This window comes from Oncorhynchus nerka, linkage group LG9b (assembly GCF_034236695.1).
Source record: "Oncorhynchus nerka isolate Pitt River linkage group LG9b, Oner_Uvic_2.0, whole genome shotgun sequence".
Taxonomy (NCBI): domain Eukaryota; kingdom Metazoa; phylum Chordata; class Actinopteri; order Salmoniformes; family Salmonidae; genus Oncorhynchus; species Oncorhynchus nerka.
Window position 1 is genome coordinate 35501515 of NC_088424.1, and position 22941 is coordinate 35524455.

Here is a 22941-nt window from a genome sequence, read left to right on the forward strand (position 1 = left end):
TAATCATTATTATTATTATTCCCAATGGATTCCCTCACTTGTCCCTGTTGTGTGTTAAATGGAGAGGGTTACATTTATTATCACGTTCCTCTCTGTGATAGGGAGAGGGGGAGTAGCCTGACTGTGATGTAAGTGTTTACACCAAGGTAGTTTATACAGGATTACAGTGAGATAATCCAATTTCAGTATTTAGTGACATTAGCTGCCATCTGTACTCTGTTAGCATGCTGAGAACACAGGTTTATGCCAGCCAAAGTCCTTCTCAAAGACATTTCAATAGGATGGAGAATATACCTGAATATGACATGAAAGTTTTTCGTGCACGCGCACTTTCACTGTAGTCGCGTCAGGTGCTGATTGAAGGGAGCGCGCGCTGTTGGCGCAAGGTGTGGCGAGTGGACAAATGTGTCCTTTCTCCAATGAACCGAGGACAATTCAATCAGCGCTTCTAAAGCCGCGGACGAAGGGACAATACTGGTGATTATAAATACTGTTAAACTTGAATAGCGATATGAATCAATTTGACCTGATTTTGAATGCGTTGTAGTTGTCTTTCAGCGTTGCGAACAGTTGTGACGGTCTCACGAACTTCACGTTTTCAAGACCCAATAGGCCTATAACATGTTATCGTCGAATATAATCTTGAATTTAACAGTAGCCTACTGTACGATAAGTAGGCCTACATGTCGTTATATTGCTGTTTTATGTTATAATTAGGTCATTTCATTTGATTTTAGCTACTTTTTCACCGCACCCCTTTTGATTTGAACAAAACTTAACACATATTTGCCCATTGTAGAAGTAAGTGGTCAGAAAGTGGTATTTCTTTGGGACCTAAATGCCAAAACATTTAGGAGATGGAGGTGCTCAAAATTGACCCATTTTGCATACCCCACCATACCATGAGACATCCAGGTCTTCATCACTGGAGAAGATGAATGGTTGAGTTCGATATGAATTTTAAAAGCTTAACATGGTTATCAAACAATTGAATCATTCCTTGAAATGTGTTTTTATAAATAACTTTTTTTAACGTGAATTCTCAAAAAATGCATGAACTCAAATTATATATTTTCAAATGTTGTAATTTAATCCCTAATTTACATTATCTGAGGTAGCCAGAATATATTGCAAACCTACACTTGCTTACAGCTGCACGGGGTCAGACAGGCTTCCTGTTTAGATTAAGAGCCCATGTAGCCAGTCTGAGATATGGCTTGGTGAATGAACCTCATTCCAGGGATGAGCAATGAATTGTACTGTGAATAGTACCATTATCCCAACTGTTAAATGAGAAGATTGAACAACTGCTATGAAATTCAATATTCTCGGTGTAAATTGGGTTCATGGGACAATTCGGCGTATAAAGCATTTCTCGTCCCTGGATTGAGGTACATTTTGCGAGTCATATCCCGGTATCTTAATCTAAACATTAAGTCTGTCTGACCCCAGTGCAGCTGTAAGAAAGCGTAGGTTCAGAATCTATTCTGACTACCTCCTGAGGTGTATGTGTTGTTTGCCCACCATCATTTGAGACACCGCATACTCTTGGTTACTGGGTGGTTGTCATTTCAATCATAGAAATAGAATTAATAGAATGAACCTATCCCTTCAGACCACTGCAATTTAGCTGGTACACCATTGAAATTTAAATTAAATACAGATTTTTACTTCCAATAACTACCACAAAGATGGCCACTGTCGAATGTCAGCTTAAAGGCCCCCCAGCAGAGGGCAACTTTTATTTAACCTTTATTTAACTAGGCAAGTCAGTTAATAAGAACAAATTATTATTTTACAACAATGGTCTACCCCAGCCAAACCCTCCCCTATCCTGGACGACACTAGGCCAATTATTCGCCACCCTATGAGACTCCCGATCACGAACGGTTGTGATACAGCCCGGGATTGAACCAGGGTCTGTAGTGAAGCCTCTAGCACTGAAATGCAGTGCTTTAGACTGCTGCATCATATATAATTCCACAAAGTTGTTTTTATTTTCTTATACATAGGATAGACACTTGTGGTTTCTACAGTAGCTGCGCCATGGTTCAGGCTGCCAAGTGTAGGCTACGGCAGAAAGCTGTTTGGCTCAGGCTGCAAAGTGTAGGCTACGGCAAAAAGCTGTTTGGTTCAGGCTGCCAAGTGTAGGCTACGGCAAAAATGTGTTTGGCTCAGGCTGCCAAGTGTAGGCTACGGCAGAAAGCTGTTTGGCTCAGGCTGCCAAGTGTAGGCTACGGCAGAAAGCTGTTTGGCTCAGGCTGCCAAGTGTATGCTACGGCAGAAAGCTGTTTGGCTCAGGCTGCCAAGTGTATGCTACAGCAGAAAGCTGTTTGGCTCAGGCTGCCAAGTGTAGGCTACGGCAGAAAGCTGTTTGGCTCAGGCTGCCAAGTGTAGGCTACGGCAGAAAGCTGTTTGGCTCAGGCTGCCAAGTGTAGGCTACAGCAGAAAGCTGTTTGGCTCAGGCTGCCAAGTGTAGGCTACAGCAGAAAGCTGTTTGGCTCAGGCTGCCAAGTGTAGGCTACGGCAGAAAGCTGTTTGGCTCAGGCTGCCAAGTGTAGGCTACAGCAGAAAGCTGTTTGGCTCAGGCTGCCAAGTGTAGGCTACGGCAGAAAGCTGTTTGGCTCAGGCTGCCAAGTGTAGGCTACAGCAGAAAGCTGTTTGGCTCAGGCTGCCAAGTGTAGGCTACGGCAGAAAGCTGTTTGGCTCAGGCTGCCAAGTGTAGGCTACGGCAGAAAGCTGTTTGGCTCAGGCTGCCAAGTGTAGGCTACGGCAGAAAGCTGTTTGGCTCAGGCTGCCAAGTGTAGGCTACAGCAGAAAGCTGTTTGGCTCAGGCTGCCAAGTGTAGGCTACAGCAGAAAGCTGTTTGGCTCAGGCTGCCAAGTGTAGGCTACGGCAGAAAGCTGTTTGGCTCAGGCTGCCAAGTGTAGGCTACGGCAGAAAGCTGTTTGGCTCAGGCTGCCAAGTGTAGGCTACGGCAGAAAGCTGTTTGGCTCAGGCTGCCAAGTGTAGGCTACGGCAGAAAGCTGTTTGACTCAGGCTGCCAAGTGTAGGCTACGGCAGAAAGCTGTTTGGCTCAGCTCAGTCGCGACTTGCAAGAGGAAGAAGACTGAAAAGTATTAGTGTTAAACGCTCGTGGGTGTTTAAATGGGAATGTCTATTCTATGTCTATTCTATGTATATTTCTATGATTTTTAATAGGTTTCCTATTGACAGTTTAATTGACGGTGTAATTTAAAACTGATATTCAATTCAACATTATCTGATGTGTGGACCTCCAACTGTCTTTGTGGTACCATTTGAAAGTTTAAAATGTCCATTGTATTTCCATTTCAGTACATTTATCAGGCATAACATGACAGCCACCCTGTATTCAAGAGCATCTCTCAACCTGGCCGGCACGACACAAACACCTCCGATGTAAAATAGGGTCTAAGCTACAACCTATGTAGAAAAAAAGTAATTAATTTACGTTAAAGGCAAAAAATGTTGTTTTTTAATAAAGAATTTAACAATTTGACAATCATTTTTTGAAAGCTTTTAAATGATATCAAACTCAAGTGTCTTATATTTTCCAGTGATGAAGATATGGATGTCTCGTAATACTCGTCGACTTTGGGCACCTCCATCTCCTGAATGTTTTGGGATTCAGATCTAAAAAGTCACTTTCTGATCACTTCTACCATGGACGAATACACTATATATACACAAAAGTATGTGGACACCCCTTCAAATTAGTGGATTCGGCTATTTCAGCCACACCCTTTGCTGACAGGTGTAAAACTGAGCACACACAGCCATGCCATCTCCATAGACAAACATTGGCAGTAGAAAGGCCTTACATGAAGAGCTCAGTGACTTTCAATGTGGCACTGTCATAGGATGCCACCTTTCCAACAAGTCAGTTCGTCACATTTCTGCCCTGTAAGTGCTGTTATTGTGAAGCGGAAACGTCTAGGAGCAACACTGGCTCAGCCGCAAAGTGGTAGGCCACACAAGCTCACAGAACGGGACTGCTGAAGTGAGTAAAAATCGTCTGTCCTCTGTTGCAACACTCACTACCAAGTACCAAACTACCTCTGGAAGCAACGTCAGTACAATAGCTGTTAGTCGGGAGCTTCATTAAATGGGTTTCCATGGCCGAGCAGCCGCACACAAGCCTAAGATCACCTTGTGCAATGACAATTGTCGGCTGGAGTGGTGTAAAGCTCGACGCCATTGGACTCTGGCGCAGTGGACACGTGTTCTCTGGAGTGATGAATCACGCTCCACCATCTGGCAGGTCCCACGGACGAATATGGGTTTAGTGGCTGCCAGGAGAACGCTACCTGCCCCAATGCATAGAGGAGGAGGAATAGTGGTCTGGGGCTGTTTTTCATGGTTCGGTCTAGGCCATTTAGTTCTAGTGAAGGGAAATCTTAACACTACTGCATACAATTTCATTCTAGACATTTCTGTGCTTCCAACTTTGTGGCAACAGTTTGGGGAAGGCCCTTTTCTGTTTCAGCATGGCAAAGTGAGGTCCAGTGTGGAAGAACTTGACTGGCCTGCACATATCCCTGACCTCAACCCATCAAACACCTTTGGGATGAATTGGAATTGCGAGCCAGGCCTAATCGCCCAACATTAGTGCCCTGACCTCACTAATGCTCTTGTGGCTGAATGGAGTCCCCACAGCAATGTTCCAACATCTAGTGTAAAACCTTCCCAGAAGAGTGGATGCTTTTATAGCAGCAAGGAGGGACCAATTCTATATTAAAGCCCACGATTTTGGAATGAAATGTTAGACACGCATGTGTCCACATACTTTTGGTCATGTAGTATATGTATGGGAAGTTGAGTTAAAATCAAATGGTAGGACCCAATTATTTGTAGTTAGGGAACATCATTGCCAGGCTAATTGCGCATGGCCGGAAGTGTCTGGTGAACAAGGTTATTAGGTAGTTGGAAGTAGGTTAAACAACCATTAAATTACAATTTGATATGAAGTAAAGATTTTGCTTCTGCAACCATGTCAAAAGCACCAGTGCCATTCCATGACTTTAATTGTATTTTTTTTGTTAACTGATTCTGGCCTAGTGTGTTTCTCTGTAGACAGTGGAGTCCTGAACCTGTCTAATCAGGGATGCATGCTAACTTGACTCTCGTTCATTGAGCTCCATACCTCTCCACCTGTCTCCAGCCCCAGATGATGCGGACGGACAATAAAGGCCGGAGCGCCTCCCCCCACAGGAACGCCTACAAGTCTGACTTCCACACCATCAAATGCTCCTTGGATGCCGCGACCAGGCCTAGACCTTCTTCCCTGGGCGCCTCGATCCCTTCACCTGGCTCCATGGCAGTCCCTCACACCAGGACTAGCAGTGGAGGTAACCCTGGTGAGGGTAGCAGGGGTGGGGCCCTCAGCCCTAGAGGAACTAAGATCAAAGACAACATCTTCTTCCAGATGGACAGCCAACAGCACCTCCTCCACCCCTTATCTGAGGCCCTGCCCAAACACCCTCTCAGCTCCAGCTCTGTCCGGAGCAGTGTGGCCAGCATGTCCAGTGTAGAATTGTCTATGCTAGATAAACCGTCTAAGGCAGAAGAGATAGCAGAGATAGACAGAGCTGCTCTAGCCCAGAAGTTCTCGGTGACCCGGAAGCTCTTTGAGACGGTCATTGGGGGTCAATGTTTAAATGTCAGCCCTGGCAGAGATAGCAGGAGGTTGGTGGAGAGTGGGGAGGAAAGGGGGATTGGGAGTGCAAGGAGCAGGTTAGACAGGGAGCAGCTGACATCCATGTCAGAAAGGGAAGGAGAGGGGGAGAGAAGGAAAGAACTCGTGCACATTTCACTACCCAACATAGAACTCCATACAGCCACTTCCTCACTGGGCATCAGTTTGCCTACACCCCTTCACCCTGTTAATGGGCACAACAGTGAGACATTTTCCCCTGACGGTAGAAGTCCTACAACTGACCCCTCAGACCGCAGGAATGTGTACGGTCGAAGTGTGTTAGATGGGAGTGTGTGTGAGAACTTTGTGTTCTCCCATGTATCCAACCTTTCTGGCCCAGCACCCACCTCCCCCCACTCTCAGCCTCCATCCCCTTCTTCCAACTCCCCCAGTCCTCTCACCCCAGTCTCCCCTTGTTCTGACCAGACTGACCTCTATAGCCCTAGTAGTCCTAATGCTGACCCCCTGGACAACAGGAGTTTGTCTGAGGGGAACCACCCTAATGACCTTTACGTGACCCCTGATGTCCCTTTGACCCCCAAAGAGGGGTCAGGGGCTGGAACTGTAAGGGCGGAGCTAGTGGAGGTGAAGAACGAGTCGTCTGAGAGCGACGGTAACGAAGGAGAGGAGGAAGGCAAGAGGGAGGAGGGCAATGAGAATAACCTGGTGGATGACGTGTTTGAAGAATCCAGAGTGGAACCTAGAATAGTTGAACCTACATCAGCACAAAGAACAGTAGAACCTAGAATGGTGGAAAAGAGAACGGTTGAACCTCCAGTAGAACCCAGAATGGTAGAGTGTGTGGAGGGATTCCCTGACAGTCTTGAAGTGACGGAACAGGAAAGTGAATCAGAAAGAGACATGAAACCGCAGGAGACAGAACAGAGGGAAGATCGAATGGAGGGAGAAAACAGACTGATCAGCCAAGAAATGGAGCAGCACAGAGGAGAGGGGACAACCGGAGACGGTCAGAAAGTGGAGGTGGAGGTGAAAGGAGATGAGGCAGGAGAGCAGGAGGAAAAGGAACTTGAGGAGAGAGAAACCATGTGCAGTGACAGCAAAGAAAAGACGAGGGAGGAGGTGAGCGAGGGAGAGGAGGAAGCGAAAGAGAAGGCCGGATTGGAAGATGGAGGGATTGACTTCAGGGAAGAAGAGGAAAGAAAGTGCAGAGGGAGAGTGGAAGTGAAGGAAGAGCAGGAGAGGGAAGAGAGGGAGTGCACTGAGAGAGGAGATGAGGAGAATGGATTTGCTGCCGTCCTTGGAATTGAGAATGAGGCCTTTATGGAGGATGGGGAACTGAACTCTGAGTGTCATGACGATTTGGAATGGCACAGAAAGGACTGGGAGCAGCTTTTTATGGAATATGAGGAGATTCCCAGTCTTCCCCATGAGGATGACAATGATGTGGATTCTGCTAAGAGGAGGAAGATTAAGTTCTCTGCAGCACCAATCAAGGTAACCCCCCCGGATCACATTGACACTTCCTTCCTTCCTCACTCAAGCTCACCCCATTAGGTTTGATAAAGTGATACCAGATTTTTATTTGAGAGGAAGTCTGGCCCTCATAATTGGGGTAAGATGAAACCATGGCTAGAACAGATGAATAGATGTATATGAACATACAGCCAGTCTATTCTATTCCTTTAGGTTGAGAGGAGAGAGACAGGATCTCACATGCTCTGTCAGGTATTCAGCTCAGAATAAGTGATATATCAACAGCTTTTCTCCCCCAGGATGAGTGTTAGCTCCCATGTCTTACCAAACTGCAAGTCAGCTTATTTTAGGGCCTCATAATGAATTTATTAGTCCAGTAAGGATTTTAAATCTCCCAGACTTCTCAGGCCTTGTGTGGCTACCAAGTATACTGAGAGCCTTAATGGGTACGACACAGTTGGCACACATTTCACAGGGGGGGGTTTAGGGTTGAATTACTGTTCAAGGACCATTTTGTCTAAGATGTTCTCTGCCTCTGAGATTGAACTGCAGTAGAGCACATGGATTTGCAACAGCTTGTTTCCGATCCCATCTCACACCCCAGTCCTACTGGAGGATCTTCTAGCATAAACAGGATGGTCATGGTGTGCTAGCAGTAACCCCAGATAGCAGTGGCTAGTCAGGATCCAGACAGCCAAAGACAGGCATGCATACACACACACACACACACACACCTTGACTATGAAAGATCTAATGGTGTGTGTGTGTGTACACTCAGGTGTTCCTGACCTACTCAAATGCAGACTATGACCGGCGTAATGATGATGTTGACCCTGTGTCTGCCTCTGCTGAGTATGAACTGGAGAAGAGAGTGGACAAGATGGATGTCTTCCCTGTCCAGATAAAGAAAGGTTGTGCTCACTCCCTCTGTACTGCTTCCTTTCCTCTATATTCCTCTCTCCTTTTCTCTCTACTGTTCTCTCATTCTCATCCTTTACTGTCTCTCTGTGTGTCTCTCTGTGTGTGTCTCTCTGTGTGTCTCTCTGTGTGTCTCTCTGTCTCTGTCTCTCTCTCTGTCTCTAATTCTCTGTTTTAACACCTCTTTGTCTAACTCCCCCGTATGTCTGTCTAGGAGTGGAGGGCCTGGGTATCAGTATAATAGGGATGGGGGTAGGGGCTGACCAGGGGCTGGAGAAGTTGGGGATCTTCGTTAAGACCGTCACTGAGAACGGAGCTACACAACAGGACGGACGGTGAGAATCTAAGGTCAATGATGCCTTTCTAATGGTTAGGATGTGAGTGCGGTGCTGTAAGCTGATCCTAGATTGTGTGTGTTAGTATCCAGGTGAATGACCAGATAGTGGAGGTGGATGGGGTCAGTCTGGTCGGAGTCACACAGCTGTTTGCTGCCACCGTGCTAAAGAACACCATTGGCACTGTCAGGTATGCAAGCACAGACAGGCTCACGCTCACACACTTTCTCTTTGCAGATTGGTAATGATTTGTCATTGTCCCTCACTGCAGGTTTTTTATTGGACGGGAGAAGCAGGGAGAGGAGAGTGAGGTGGCCCGTCTAATCAATGAAAGTCTGGAGCAGGACAAGACACCGTCTACGGTAGAGGCAGGCAGGGGCGTGACTGGCCCTGCGGTAGAGGCAGGCAGGGGCGTGACTGGCCCTGCGGTAGAGGCAGGCAGGGGCGTGACTGGCCCTGCGGTAGAGGCAGGCAGGGGCGTGACTGGCCCTGCGGTAGAGGCAGGCAGGGCGTGACTGGCCCTGCGGTAGAGGCAGGCAGGGGCGTGACTGGCCCTGCGGTAGAGGCAGGCAGGGGCGTGACTGGCCCTGCGGTAGAGGCAGGCAGGGGCGTGACTGGCCCTGCGGTAGAGGCAGGCAGGGGCGTGACTGGCCCTGCGGTAGAGGCAGGCAGGGGCGTGACTGGCCCTGCGGTAGAGGCAGGCAGGGGCGTGACTGGCCCTGCGGTAGAGGCAGGCAGGGGCGTGACTGGCCCTGCGGTAGAGGCAGGCAGGGGCGCGACTTCTGTGAAATCAAACCGTCCACTTAGGAAGCAACACTGATTGACAATAAATTTCACATGCTGTTGTGCAAATGGAATAGACAACAGGTGGAAATTATAGGCAATTAGCAAGACACCGCCAATAAAGGAGTGGTTCTGCAGGTGATAACCACAGACCACTTCTCAGTTCCTATGCTTCCTGGCTGATGTTTTCGTCACTTTTGAATGCTGGCGGTGCTTTCACTCTAGTGGTAGCATGCGACGGAGTCTACAACCCACACAAGTGGCTCAGGTAGTGCAGCTCATCCAGGATGGCACATCAATGCGAGCTGTGGCAAGAAGGTTTGCTGTGTCTGTCAGCGTAGTGTCCAGAGCATGGAGGCGCTACCAGGAGACAGGCCAGTACATCAGGAGACGTGGAGGAGGCCGTAGGAAGGTAACAACCCAGCAGCAGGGCAAGGAGGAGCAGGAGGAGCACTGCCAGAGCCCTACAAAATGACCTCTAGCAGGCCACAAATGTGCATGTGTCTGCTCAAACTGTCAGAAACAGACTCCATGAGGGTGGTATGAGGGCCCGACGTCCACAGGTGGGGGTTGTGCTTACAGCCCAATACCGTGCAGGACGTTTAGCATTTGCCAGAGAACACCAAGATTGGCAAATTCGCCACTGGCGCCCTGTGCTCTTCACAGATGAAAGCAGGTTCACACTGAGCACATGTGACAGTCTGGAGACACCGTGGAGAATGTTCTGCTGCCTGCAACATCCTCCAGCATGACCGGTTTGGCGGTGGGTCAGTCATGGTGTGGGGTGGCATTTCTTTGGGGGGTCGCACAGCCCTCCATGTGCTCGCCAGAGGTAGCCTGACTGCCATTAGGTACCGAGATGAGATACTCAGACCCCTTGTGAGACCATATGCTGGTGCGGTTGGACCTGGGTTCCTCCTAATGCAAGACCTCATGTGGCTGGAGTATGTCAGCAGTTCCTGCAAGAGGAAGGCATTGATGCTATGGACTGGCCCGCCCGTTCCCCAGACCTGAATCCAATTGAGCACATCTGGGACATCATGTCTCGCTCCATGCACCACACACTGTCCAGGAGTTGGCGGATGCTTTAGTCCAGGTCTGGGAGGAGATCCCTCAGGAGACCATCCGCCACCTCATCAGGAGCATGCCCATGCGTTGTAGGGAGGTCATACAGGCATGTGGAGGCCACACACACTACTGAGCCTCATTTTGACTTGTTTTAAGGACATTACATCAGTTGGATCAGCCTGTAGTGTGGTTTTCCACTTTCATTTTGAGTGTGACTCCAAATCCAGACCTCCATGGGTTGATACATTTGATTGCCATTGATCATTTTTGTGTGATTTTGTTGTCAGTACATTCAACTATGTAAAGAAAAAAAGTATTTTTAAGAATCATTCATTCAGATCTAGGATGTGTTATTTTAGTATTCCCTTTATTTTTTTGAGCAGTGTATATATGCAACCTTGCATTTCTTATTGGTTGTACCTGTGTTGGTGTTTGTGTATCTCAGGTGTTAAATGATGGTGTTGTTGGGCTGAGCTCAGTGGAAGAGACTGTAGAAGTCCTCTGTACAGATGATGAAGAGGATGACGAAGAGAAAGAAATCACCAGCTGCATCAGATGCCAACAGGTGTTGAAGTCCATTATAGTCTGAGATGAAAGGCATTGGGGGGGTACTCTCTGTTATCCCTCAGTCGGCCTTATGCTCCTCCTACAGCTTCCAGTGTCTGTAGATGTTGTGTGAAGTGTGCATGTGTGTACTGGTCTCTCCTCAGCTCCAGTTAAAAGTCAGGACCAAATCAGACCAGCTCTGCCTAGTGCGGGAGAAGGTAGGTCACTCTGACGAGACTCCCAAAACACATGCTCACTCATTGCTTCCCTCAGAGCAGTCTGACCCATTTAGCTCTGTGTGAGACTTGCCTCTCTAACAGTCTACAGTCTGAGTTATTAGCACATTGGCCATGTTCCAATCACCTTGAAAACATAGTATGTCTTCTCTGTGTTATCACTGATCTGACGGCATTGATTCAATCTATTTAATGTAGGCTTCTGCTTTCATATATACAACTGTGTAAGATGAGTGATTGAAACATGACTGTTTTTGGGGTGTTTAGAGTGGTGAGTGAAGTGTCTAAGGGGAGTGTCTGGGGAAGGCCCTAGATGAAGGGCTCATGGTATGGGACCCACCTGTGTCCGTCTTTCTGTCTCCTCCAGCTGAGGGGGTGTGAGGAGCAGCAGGCCTTGTGGGAGAGTCATCAGGCTGAGCTGAAGGAGCGTGTCCAGGATGGAGAGGAGAAGGCTGACAAACTAGAGAAGTATTAATCAAATACACTAATCAACCCTCACTAAGTTCTGATGACGCAAATTGTGGCAACGATGATGAACATGATGATGAACATGACGATGATACATTATTTTGTATTTATTATGGATCCACATTAGCTGCTACCAAGGCCTATCCCTTCCTGGGGTCCAGCAACTTTAAGGCAGTTATATACAATTTTAAAAACTTTACATTTCATAACACATTGTGTGCCCTCAAGCCACTAATGTACTACCACACATCTACAGCACAAAATTAATGTTATTTTGTGTGTGTGTGTGTGTGTGTGTGTGTGTGTGTGTAGTCTGTTCTGGACCTGGGTACTGTGACTAAACCTCTTGTGGCAAGTCTTGTGGGGTATGCATGGGTGTCTGAGCTGTGTGCTAGTAGTTTAAACAGACAGCTCGGTGCATTCAACATGTCAATACCTCTCATAAATACAAGTAGTCAATCTCTCTACTTTGAGCCAGGAAAGGTTGACATGTATATTATTGATGTTAGCTCTCCATGTACATTTAAGGGCCAGCCGTGTTGCCCTGTTCTGGGCCAATTGTAACTTTGTGGTTCCTGACCACACGACTGGACAGTAGTACAGATGCAACAAAACTAGGGCCTGTAGGACCTGCCTTGTTGATAGTGTTGTTAAGGAGAAGTCATCACGGTTGACAACTCCATTGTGTCCTCCTCCCAGAGCGCTAAGAACCTTGGCGTGATCCTGGACAACACCCTGTCGTTCTCAACTAACATCAAGGCGGTGGCCCGTTCCTGTAGGTTCATGCTCTACAACATCCGCAGAGTACGACCCTGCCTCACACAGGAAGCGGCGCAGGTCCTAATCCAGGCACTTGTCATCTCCCGTCTGGATTACTGCAACTCGCTGTTGGCTGGGCTCCCTGCCTGTGCCATTAAACCCCTACAACTCATCCAGAACGCCGCAGCCCGTCTGGTGTTCAACCTTCCCAAGTTCTCTCACGTCACCCCGCTCCTCCGCTCTCTCCACTGGCTTCCAGTTGAAGCTCGCATCCGCTACAAGACCATGGTGCTTGCCTACGGAGCTGTGAGGGGAACAGCACCTCAGTACCTCCAGGCTCTGATCAGGCCCTACACCCAAACAAGGGCACTGCGTTCATCCACCTCTGGCCTGCTCGCCTCCCTACCACTGAGGAAGTACAGTTCCCGCTCAGCCCAGTCAAAACTGTTCGCTGCTCTGGCCCCCCAATGGTGGAACAAACTCCCTCACGACGCCAGGACAGCGGAGTCGATCACCACCTTCCGGAGACACCTGAAACCCCACCTCTTTAAGGAATACCTAGGATAGGATAAAGTAATCCTTCTCACCCCCCTTAAAAGATTTAGATGCACTACTGTTCCACTGGATGTCATAAGGTGATTGCACCAATTTGTAAGTCGCTCTGGATAAGAGCGTCTGCTAAATGACTTAAATGTAAATGTAATGTAAATGTAAGGAGGCAGAGTAGTACTTTATTATGGACAGACTTTTCCCCATCTTAGACACTGTTGTATCAATATGTTTTGACCGTTGACAATCCAGGGTTACTCCATGCAGTTTAGTCTCCTCAACTTGCTTAATTTAGTTGAGGATCCAGGTTTAGTGAATGATTTGTCTCAAATACAATGCTTTTAATATTTAGGACTAACTTGTTTCTTGACACCCATTCTGAACCTGACTGCAGCTTAGTTAAGTGTTGCAGTGATTTCACTTGCTGTGTGGCGTCATCAGCAAACATAGACACACTGGCTTTACTCAGAGCCAGTGGCAGGTCATTAGTAAAGATTGAAAACAGTAAAGGGGTCTAGACAGCTGCCCTGGGGAATGCCTAACTCTACCTTGATTATGTTGGAGAGGCTTCCATTGAAGAACACCCTCTGTGTTCTGTTAGACGGGTAACTTTCCATCCACAATATAGCAGGGGATGTAAAGCAGTAGATTATGATCGATTATGATAGATTTTTATCCATTTCGCTCAGCCAATCAGCAATTTGTGTCAGTGCCGTCGTACATGTTGAATGCCCTTCCTTAACAATCTGTTCATCTCTTTACTGTGAAATAGCCTTGTATCTGGTCAAACACCATGTTTTTCCCCAAAAAGTTTAGTAAGGATTGGGAACAGGCTGTTTGAGTCAGTAAAGGGTGCTTTGCTATTCTTGGATAGTGGAATGACTTTTGCTTCCCTCCAGGTCTGAGGACACGCACTTTACTGTAGGCTTACATTGAAGAGAGAAAATAGGAGTGGCAAAATCGTCTGCTGTCATCCTCAGTAATATTCCATCTAAGTTTTCAGACCCAGATGATGAACATGATTCGTCGTCTTCTTCTAGGTACTGGCAGGAGGCCCAGGCTCTGTGCATGATTGTGAACCAGCGATTGGCTGATACCCAGAGCCAATTAGACAGCCTGGAGGTGAAATACAGCAAGGCCAAGAGACTGCTGAAGGAATTCCAACACAGGTGAGCTCTGGGTAACATAGTTAACATGCCCCTGTAGGCCAATTGGTAATATTCAATGCCTGTTTAGAATGTCTATTTCTCCGTGTTTGATGGTCCCTCTGTCCATGTGCAGGGAGAAGGAGAGCGAGGGGAGAGAGGAGGAGCTGCAGAGAGAGATGGAGGAGAGCGAGAGGATACATGGAGAGACTGTGGAGAGACTCCAGAGACGGGTGAGACTGGAGGAGACACACCGTCAACTGTAGTGTACAGATGCTACCTCGGTGAACTAAGCATTTCTTTCTCTGTGTGTTTAGATAGGTCTACTGGAGAGAGGGGAGATGGTCCCTGAGAGTGACAACCAATCACTGGATACCTCATTTACCTCAAGTAAGACTCACTACTTGAGGGGCAGTGTGTGTGTGTGTGTGTGTGTGTCACGCGGTGCCTCTCAAACAGTGTGTGTTTCAGGTGCAGACTGGAGCATTGCGGTGCCTGTGACAGATCTGTTAGACACCAGCGCTCACAGGGCCAGAGCACAGCTCGCCCAAAAAACCAAGAGACACCCTCCCTCACGAGACAAACTCAGAGAGTCCTTCAGACAACAGGTCAGACACACACACACACACTCTCTCCTTCCAATCACATACTGAATGTTCTATCACTCCCTGTAGGGTGAGGAAGACCATATTCAGAGCTGTGGTGGGAAGAGCCAATCACTGACTGCGATCGCACCACGAGAGACGGGACGATCGGTCTCAGCAGGCGGTCACCGTGTCCACTCCAGCACATCCTCTCTGTCTGCCCTCACCTCCAAGCCCCACCCCCTTTCTTCTCACCCCCCAGCCAGGCCAGTCCCCCCCTAAAGAGGACAAGTCATCTACCACATGCAAATCAAAGAGGAGATTCCCTGACTTCAGGTAGGGCACACCAGACTTCTTCAACCCCTAACCCCCTTTCCCATAGGCGCTGTGTGTAGATCTGACAAGCATTATGGTAATAGCCCCACCTCCTAACCTCCTCTAGCGGCCTCCGCAAGTCTCTGAGGAGAGGGAGGATGTGTGAGGAGAAGAAGAACAAGGAAAGGCCCCTGGACCACAGGTACAAGAAATAACACACTACTGATCTAGCAGAGGAAACGGGTACAGTCAATACTATGCACCCACACACCTTACATTTCTTCTTTCAGTGTTTCTGCCGGCCCTGTATTTGATTTGTGTTCCTGTCTCCAGGGGTTTATCTGTTAACCTGGTAGATGCCCCCAGCGGTGGTGTCTTTCCCTCTGTCTCCTCCGTGCCCTCCTGCCTACCCTTCTCCTGGTTCGGAGAGCGAGGGAGGGAGAAGGAGAGAGGGAAGCTTAGGTCTGTCTCCAGCAGCAGTCTACCGTACATGACCACCGGAGGCAGTAGAGACTGCCAGGTGAGAGGGGAGTCTTCCATCTCAGACCACCCTGGACTTTAACTCTAATTTGGGCTCAAAGCACTTGTCCAGCTTATTCACTGGCTCAGTAACTTAGTGGCTTATTCACTGGTATGTTTTGTATACTTATTTCACCTGGGGCCTTTCATGTTATACTCTCCTCTACATGATCTTGACTGTGTGTGGTGTACCACTGTGCACTTCAGTGAGTGTCAGTCACAAATGTCTTTGCTCATTCTAGAGAGTGAATGTAGGAGACTCAGGTAGTCCCAGCTCTGCTCTCCTATCAGGGATGCTGTCAGATCTGTCTCTCTCTGCACACTCTCAAACTCCCACCTTCTCATCAGAGGTGAGTCTCCTGCTCTCTCCGTCTGTCTCATGTGGTCTCCCTTCTCTCTGTGTATCTCTGTTCTCTCTCTGACCTGATTTTTGTTCTAGTTTTCTACTATGCCCTGATTAAGTTCTCTGTAGCTCATAGAGCTGGATAGGATGGTAATTCACTTCCTCCTGAATGACCCAGAATGGGATGGAATATCATTACGATGTTAGTTAGTTTTTAATTTAGAAAAGGTTTGTTATACATCTTACTGTTGGGTTTGTGTGCGTCTGTCCCGTCCATCTCCGTAGAACCTGGATGATGACTCTGTCCCAGTTGGTAACGATTACCAATGGCAAAGCCGACCCTTGGACCAATGGACTAATCAGCAAGTCTGTCTGTGGTTGATTGGCATGAGCATGGACCAATATGTGGCCCAGTTCACAGCCAATGGTGTGGATGGGCTGCAACTTCTCAGTCTGGACAACAACAAGCTCAAGGTAGTCACGGGCCATGTCTCAATACTGACTCATCTCCTCACCTTTTGTCCTGATAACTGAAATCATAGACAATCTATGGTTGATATGACTAAATGGGTTGCCCTTCCTCCGGCTAGATCCTTGAGGAGAAGAAAGGGGGCTAGGGTATTGCGACACAGCCCTAGATTTAGATGAATGAGTTCATTCCATATGGAGCAGCCCACTGTGGCACAGAAATTAAAGTCTCACTCTCTCCTCTCTCCCTCCCTTACTCCAGGCTCTGGGTGTGTGCAGTCACAGTGACCGTGCTGCTCTGAAGAGAAGGCTGAAGGAGATGAGGAAGACTCTGGAGAGAGAGGGAAAGGAGAGAGCGAAGGGAAAGGAGGAGAGGGAACATGAGAAGAGGATGAAGGAGAGAAAGGAGGCCAGGCATAGTGGTAAAAAGGTCCGAAACGAGTCCCTCTGCTGAAGTCTGGACCCTGACCTCTAACCCCTAAACCCGGAAATGATCTTCAATCACAACTTTTTGTCTAAGTCCAACTACTATTAGGTTCATCTCATGCATTCCAGCCATTAGACAATCAGCTATAGTCTCTCTCTTATAAACTCTCTACCAGCACAGAAACGTCAGTCTCACTGTTAGTCTTCACTGTGACTAGTGAAATATACTTTTTATCTGTTTTGTAATAGTATTTATGTACAGATGTTTCTATACCAATGTTGTACAATTGATTGCAATGAAGCACTCAAATATTTTAAGCTGGGAATATTTTACATTCATTAATAAATAATGTTTTAAACGTATTGCCTTAAAGTTTTATTTGACTGTGATCAACATGTTTTTACATGTAGGTTCAATTCAATTTCCATGACATCAAAGTGCACAAAAACCAAAAGAGATTGTAACTGTACAGGGTGTAAAAACGTGTATTTTAAGAAATCCTTGCATTTTTCCACGTTACTTTACATTAATGTCAAGAACTGTCACTGGACAAATCCTCCACATTTGGTATTGAATGGGCCCTGTTTAAATACTTGACGTAACGGGTTAGAAAAGTAGAGTCTGTAATTACTCCTCTGCCTCACTGGTCCATCTCAACAATAGTAATACACCAGTACTGAACACTTTCTCAACTGTTCTGGGTGATAAAGTTGGTACATAAAGCAGAACGATGGATCAGGAAAGCTGCTGATTAGCTGCTGCTATAACATGATAAAATAGGACCCTGGTTAAACACCTGGGATGTGTAGAACGGTCTTTATACACATGAGTGCAGATGTCTTGCAACACTGTCTATTTGTTGTTTTGAGATGATTTGGCAGTGTGATTTGATACGTCCTTCCATATGTTGAGAAACTCATTCTGGGTAAAGAAAGTATTTGGCCATTGGAGTAATGGTTAGGAAACCTTCTCACACGCAATATTAACCCCCTGTCGTGACCCAAGAGTCGATTGATGCACCAGTGTTGTCAATCTAAGCTTCATAACAGAAGAAAATCCCATCAATCTGTCAGGTTTTAAGCTAGATGTGTGTTTGGCATTCGATGCGTCTCAATCAGCCAGCGTCGCACTTCATCTACGGTGAAAGGTGGTACAGCTAGAACGATGTTTGTCAGACCATGACACATCCCGAAAATCGGTCTTCTCACGAGAACGTCTGTAGCGTTCGAATGGTTTGACCAAACTATACTGAACAAAAATATAAACACTATGTAAAGTGTTGGTCCCATGTTAAATGAGCTGAAATAAGATACCAGATTTTTTCAATATGCACAAAAAGCTTATTTCTCTCAAATTGTGTGCACAAATTTGTTTACATCCCTGTTAGTGAACATTTCTCCTTTGCCAAGATAATCCATCCACCTGACAAATGTGGCATTTCAAGAAACTGATTAAACAGCATGATCATTACACAGGTGCACCTTTGTACTGGGGACACAACACAATACCACAGATGTCTCAAGTTTTGAGGGAACGTGCAATTGGCATGTTGACTCCAGGAATATCCAGCAGAGCTGTTGCCAGAGATTCTCTACCATAACTCACCTCCGGCATTGTTTTAGAGAATTCTGAACCTCGGCAAGTTCAAGCTGAACCTCGGCAAGACGGAGCTGCTCTTCCTCCCGGGGAAGGACTGCCCGTTCCATGATCTCGCCATCACGGTTGACAACTCCATTGTGTCCTCCTCCCAGAGCGCTAAGAACCTTGGCGTGATCCTGGACAACACCCTGTCGTTCTCAACTAACATCAAGGCGGTAGCCCGTTCCTGTAGGTTCATGCTCTACAACATCCGCAGAGTACGACCCTGCCTCACACAGGAAGCGGCGCAGGTCCTAATCCAGGCACTTGTCATCTCCCGTCTGGATTACTGCAACTCGCTGTTGGCTGGGCTCCCTGCCTGTGCCATTAAACCCCTACAACTCATCCAGAACGCCGCAGCCCGTCTGGTGTTCAACCTTCCCAAGTTCTCTCACGTCACCCCGCTCCTCCGCTCCCTCCACTGGCTTTCAGTTGAAGCTCGCATCCGCTACAAGACCATGGTGCTTGCCTACGGAGCTGTGAGGGGAACGGCACCTCAGTACCTCCAGGCTCTGATCAGGCCCTACACCCAAACAAGGGCACTGCGTTCATCCACCTCTGGCCTGCTCGCCTCCCTACCACTGAGGAAGTACAGTTCCCGCTCAGCCCAGTCAAAACTGTTCGCTGCTCTGGCCCCCCAATGGTGGAACAAACTCCCTCACGACGCCAGGACAGCGGAGTCAATCACTACCTTCCGGAGACACCTGAAACCCCACCTCTTTAAGGAATACCTAGGATAGGATAAAGTAATCCTTCTCACCCCCCTTAAAAGATTTAGATGCACTATTGTAAAGTGGCTGTTCCACTGGATGTCATAAGGTGAACGCACCAATTTGTAAGTCGCTCTGGATAAGAGCGTCTGCTAAATGACTTAAATGTAAATGATGTAATGTAAATGTTTTAGAGAATTTGACAGTACGTCCAACCAACCTCATAACCGCAGACCACGTGTAACCATGCCAGCCCAGGACCTCTACATCTGGCTTCTTTACTTGCGGGATCGTCTGAGAACAGCCATCCGGACATCTGATGAAACTGAGGAGTATTTCTGTCTGTAATAAAGCCCTTTTGTTGGAAAAAGCTCATTCCGATTGGCGGGGCCTGGCTCCCCAGTGGGTGGGCCTATGCCCTCCCAGGCCAACCCATAGCTGCGCTCCTACCCAGTTGTGAAATCCATAGATTAGGGCCTCATTTATTTATTTCACTTGACTGATTTCCTTATACGAACTGTAACACAGTACAATTGTTGAAATTGTTGCATGTTGTGTTTATATTTTAGTTCAGTGCATTATGACCACTGTGTGTAAAAGGGAGACTCTCACGCACATGATGGTGTTCTCTGTTTTGCTCTGCGACCCCCACAAGCGTCACAGGACTCTTCTGAAGGTATCAGTACCAGATGATATCTGTTTAAATGATGAATGTATTAAGGTCGTTTTGTGCCAAACCCCCAAAAAGGGGTTAAATGTGTAAAAAAAACGAAACATTCTGAGTTTGTTTTTAATATCTCCTAGATTTAGGACAGACACTTCAAAACACTTGTTTCTCATTATATTTTGACTGTACTTTTTGCCATTTATGAATGTGTTATTCAATGCGTTTCTATGGGCTTTAGTAGTAAAGGACAAAATCTATATTTTATCAAATATTTTTGTTATAAATATATATTTTATCAAACTTTCTTTTTTTAAAAATATATTTTAAAACTCTACATCAAATAGCTAAATGATCCATGGTATGACCATCTTAAAGCAATTCCATGTCAGTTTAGCCCCCCCCAATGTCTTAGACTCTAAAGAATTAAACATCTTAAAGAATGTATACAAAAACCCTCCAGCCTATACCATAGGCGTACATTTACAAAACATTGTACGGAGCTCTGAAAGAGAGACAACTGGGATTCTTGACCCAAAATGTACAAGAACACAACAACAAAAAACGATTTCTGTCCAGTGATCAACATGGATGTCACTATCAAGATAAAATAAAATCAGACAATATAATACTTAATAAATCCCCAAAAAGGAACAATTTGATCAAGTGTCTTATTTGACCTTATCTAAACTGCTATTGTAGCATCATCATCCCTCTTTAAAGTCCACAAATAAAGCTTTTTGACAATCCTTTTGTATTTCTATGTCCAATCCACACTGCGGAGACAAACCTTGGAATGGTTAGAGGAAGACTGTGGAATGTTAGGTAGGAATTCTGTGTCTCTGGGAATGTCTGTGGGAATGGGAGATCCAGCATTCTGCCATCATTAAAAGTAACTCATTCTCATTCCAGCAGGCTTTCATTTCCAGGATTTCCAGTTGGTCTTTCTCCTTATTTTTGATCTGCAACGCGTTGTAGCTGGGAACACGATGACGTCGTATTTGAAGAGTTAATTAAACCTCTCACCGTCATTACAGGAATAGTTCATTCCCCAAACTGAATCTATGAATTCAAAATATGAAAGCGTATGAGAAAGGTTGATTTAGGGGTGAACTATCCCTTTAAGTATGGCACTGCAAGTGCTTTTACAGAGTCGCCAATAGTCCTACAAACAGAAAGATGCTAGAAAACCAGAATGAGAGCAGTCGAGGAGCTTTGAGAGAGGAAAAGGAAGTGCTTGAAGTTCCTATAGCAACCAAAGAACCAGAAACCAGAGATGGAGAGAGAGCTGCAGGGTCTTTGGAGTGATAGACGAGCATTTCATAATGATTTTCAACCAAAGCATCAATCCGGGATGGCCATGCATGTAGAGAGTCCATAACTCCATAACAGTTGGAAAGAAGGATATGTCCAAGCAGAAACTTGAAGTGCTTTCTACAGAAACCTATAAGCTGAGCTCTTAACATTTCATTCCATCATCATAGTAGTCATCATCATAGCATTGCATTTGATTTCATAGCGCTGAGCCCCTTTACTGCCAGTCTTTTATTAAAAGCCTTTTCCTCCCCTGCGATAGAGTTAGTCTGTTCCACTGGGCCCGTCCATCCTTCATGCCACTCTGTTCCCCACCAGGCATGTACACTGAAGATGGGTCTAGATGTGTTTACCCCAGAGACTGACATCTTCTTTCTCTCTCTTTCTCTCTTTATGCATCAGACGGCGTCAATCTCTCTTTGTCAGAGGGTGGGGCATCTTCTTTCTTCTTCCCGAAGAAACCACACTAGAGAGAAGTAACGCATTAGTGTGTGTGCAAAAAAATATAGAAGTAATTTAGGTCAATAGAGTCCATATTAACAAAGGAAATGGAAGGATTAATAGTATAGATAGATAACAAAAACTGTACCATCAGAGTAAGTTAGAGAAAAAACTCAAAGAAATGGAGGAACTTATTCAAGAGAGATCCCGTGTAATATAGTATCAAAATAAAGCAAACTGGATGGAATATTATTACAATTATTTTTCGATCTTCAACATAGAAATGCTACCAAAAATAATGTACAGGAACTTGTTACAAATGATGGAGTCACTCATGATTCACCAAACTATTTTTTGAAAGAAGAAGTAAAGTACTTTAAGCATAGGCTTTCATTTCAGTCTCCTCCATCTCCACTAACCTAAGTTAATTGTATGGATTTTTTTCCTATTAATAATGTAAAAATAATGTGAAGGCCGAATTACAGAGAAGGAACTTCTTGATACAGTTAAAGGCTTTAAGTCTGGGAAAACTCCAGGGCTGGATGGCAGACCAGTGGAAGTATATCAAACTCCAGGGCTGGATGGCAGACCAGTGGAAGTATAACAAACTCCAGGGCTGGATGGCAGACCAGTGGAAGTATAACAAACTCCAGGGCTGGATGGCAGACCAGTGGAAGTATAACAAACTCCAGGGCTGGATGGCAGACCAGTGGAAGTATAACAAACTCCAGGGCTGGATGGCAGACCAGTGGAAGTATAACAAACTCCAGGGCTGGATGGCAGACCAGTGGAAGTATAACAAACTCCAGGGCTGGATGGCAGACCAGTGGAAGTATAACAAACCTTTTTTTGATATACTCAGAGGACCATTATTAGCATGTTTTAACCACTCCTATATAAACGGTAGATTATCAGACACGCAACAAGAAGGTCTGATTTCATTATTACTGAAACAGGATCCAAGTGGTATATACTGTATAAAGATCCAGTCCATTTCAAAAAATTGGAGGCCTCTTACACTCCAGTGTTGTGATGCAAACATTCTAGCTAAATGCTTGGCGCATAGAATTAAAAAGGTATTGTCAGATATTATTCTTCCTAATCAGACAGGTTTTTCACATGGACGATACATTGGAGATAATATAAGATATGTACTGGAAACAATACAATACTATGAAATATCACGGAAACCAGGCCTGGTTTTCATAGCTGATTTTGAAAAGGTGTTTTATAAAGTACTACTGGAGTTCATTTGCCATCGAAATGTTAGCTGTTAAAATTAGATCCAACAATAATATTAAGGGATTCGAAATCCATGGCTTAAAAACAAAGGGTCTGAATACTTATGTAAACAAGGTATTTCTGTTTTCTAGATTTTATACATTTGCAAAACTTTCTTAAAACCTGTTTTCACTTTGTCATTATGGGGTATTGTGTGTACATTGCTGAGGATTTTTTTAATTTAATCCATTTTAGAATAAGGTTGTAGTGTAACAAAATGTGGAAAAAGTCAAAGGGTCTGAATACTTTCCAGAGGCACTGTATATACTGTAAACAGTTT

The 22941-nt window shown here is 45.9% G+C and overlaps 2 protein-coding genes across 2 annotated transcripts in view; one reads left to right on the plus strand and one right to left on the minus strand.

The window, feature by feature from the left end:
- Window positions 1–233: 233 nt before the first annotated feature.
- Window positions 234–16969, plus strand: LOC115114722 (neurabin-1-like). Its single transcript, XM_029643195.2, is given in 20 exon segments — window positions 234–477; window positions 5183–7171; window positions 7929–8061; window positions 8283–8403; window positions 8489–8593; window positions 8675–8765; window positions 10700–10819; window positions 10965–11018; window positions 11404–11504; window positions 13853–13981; window positions 14094–14190; window positions 14275–14347; window positions 14429–14565; window positions 14632–14783; window positions 14785–14877; window positions 14984–15058; window positions 15190–15376; window positions 15618–15725; window positions 16004–16192; window positions 16449–16969. Coding segments are annotated over 19 exon segments (4140 nt in total). The 5' UTR covers window positions 234–477; window positions 5183–5188; the 3' UTR covers window positions 16641–16969.
- A 3532-nt stretch (window positions 16970–20501) lies between these two features.
- Window positions 20502–22941, minus strand: part of LOC115114712 (integrin alpha-6-like) — a 29845-nt gene continuing 27405 nt past the window's right edge. The window contains exon 24 of the mRNA XM_029643182.2: window positions 20502–21405. Within this exon, the coding sequence (XP_029499042.1) occupies window positions 21331–21405 (75 nt within the window). The 3' untranslated portion in view covers window positions 20502–21330. The remainder of the gene's footprint in view (window positions 21406–22941) is intronic.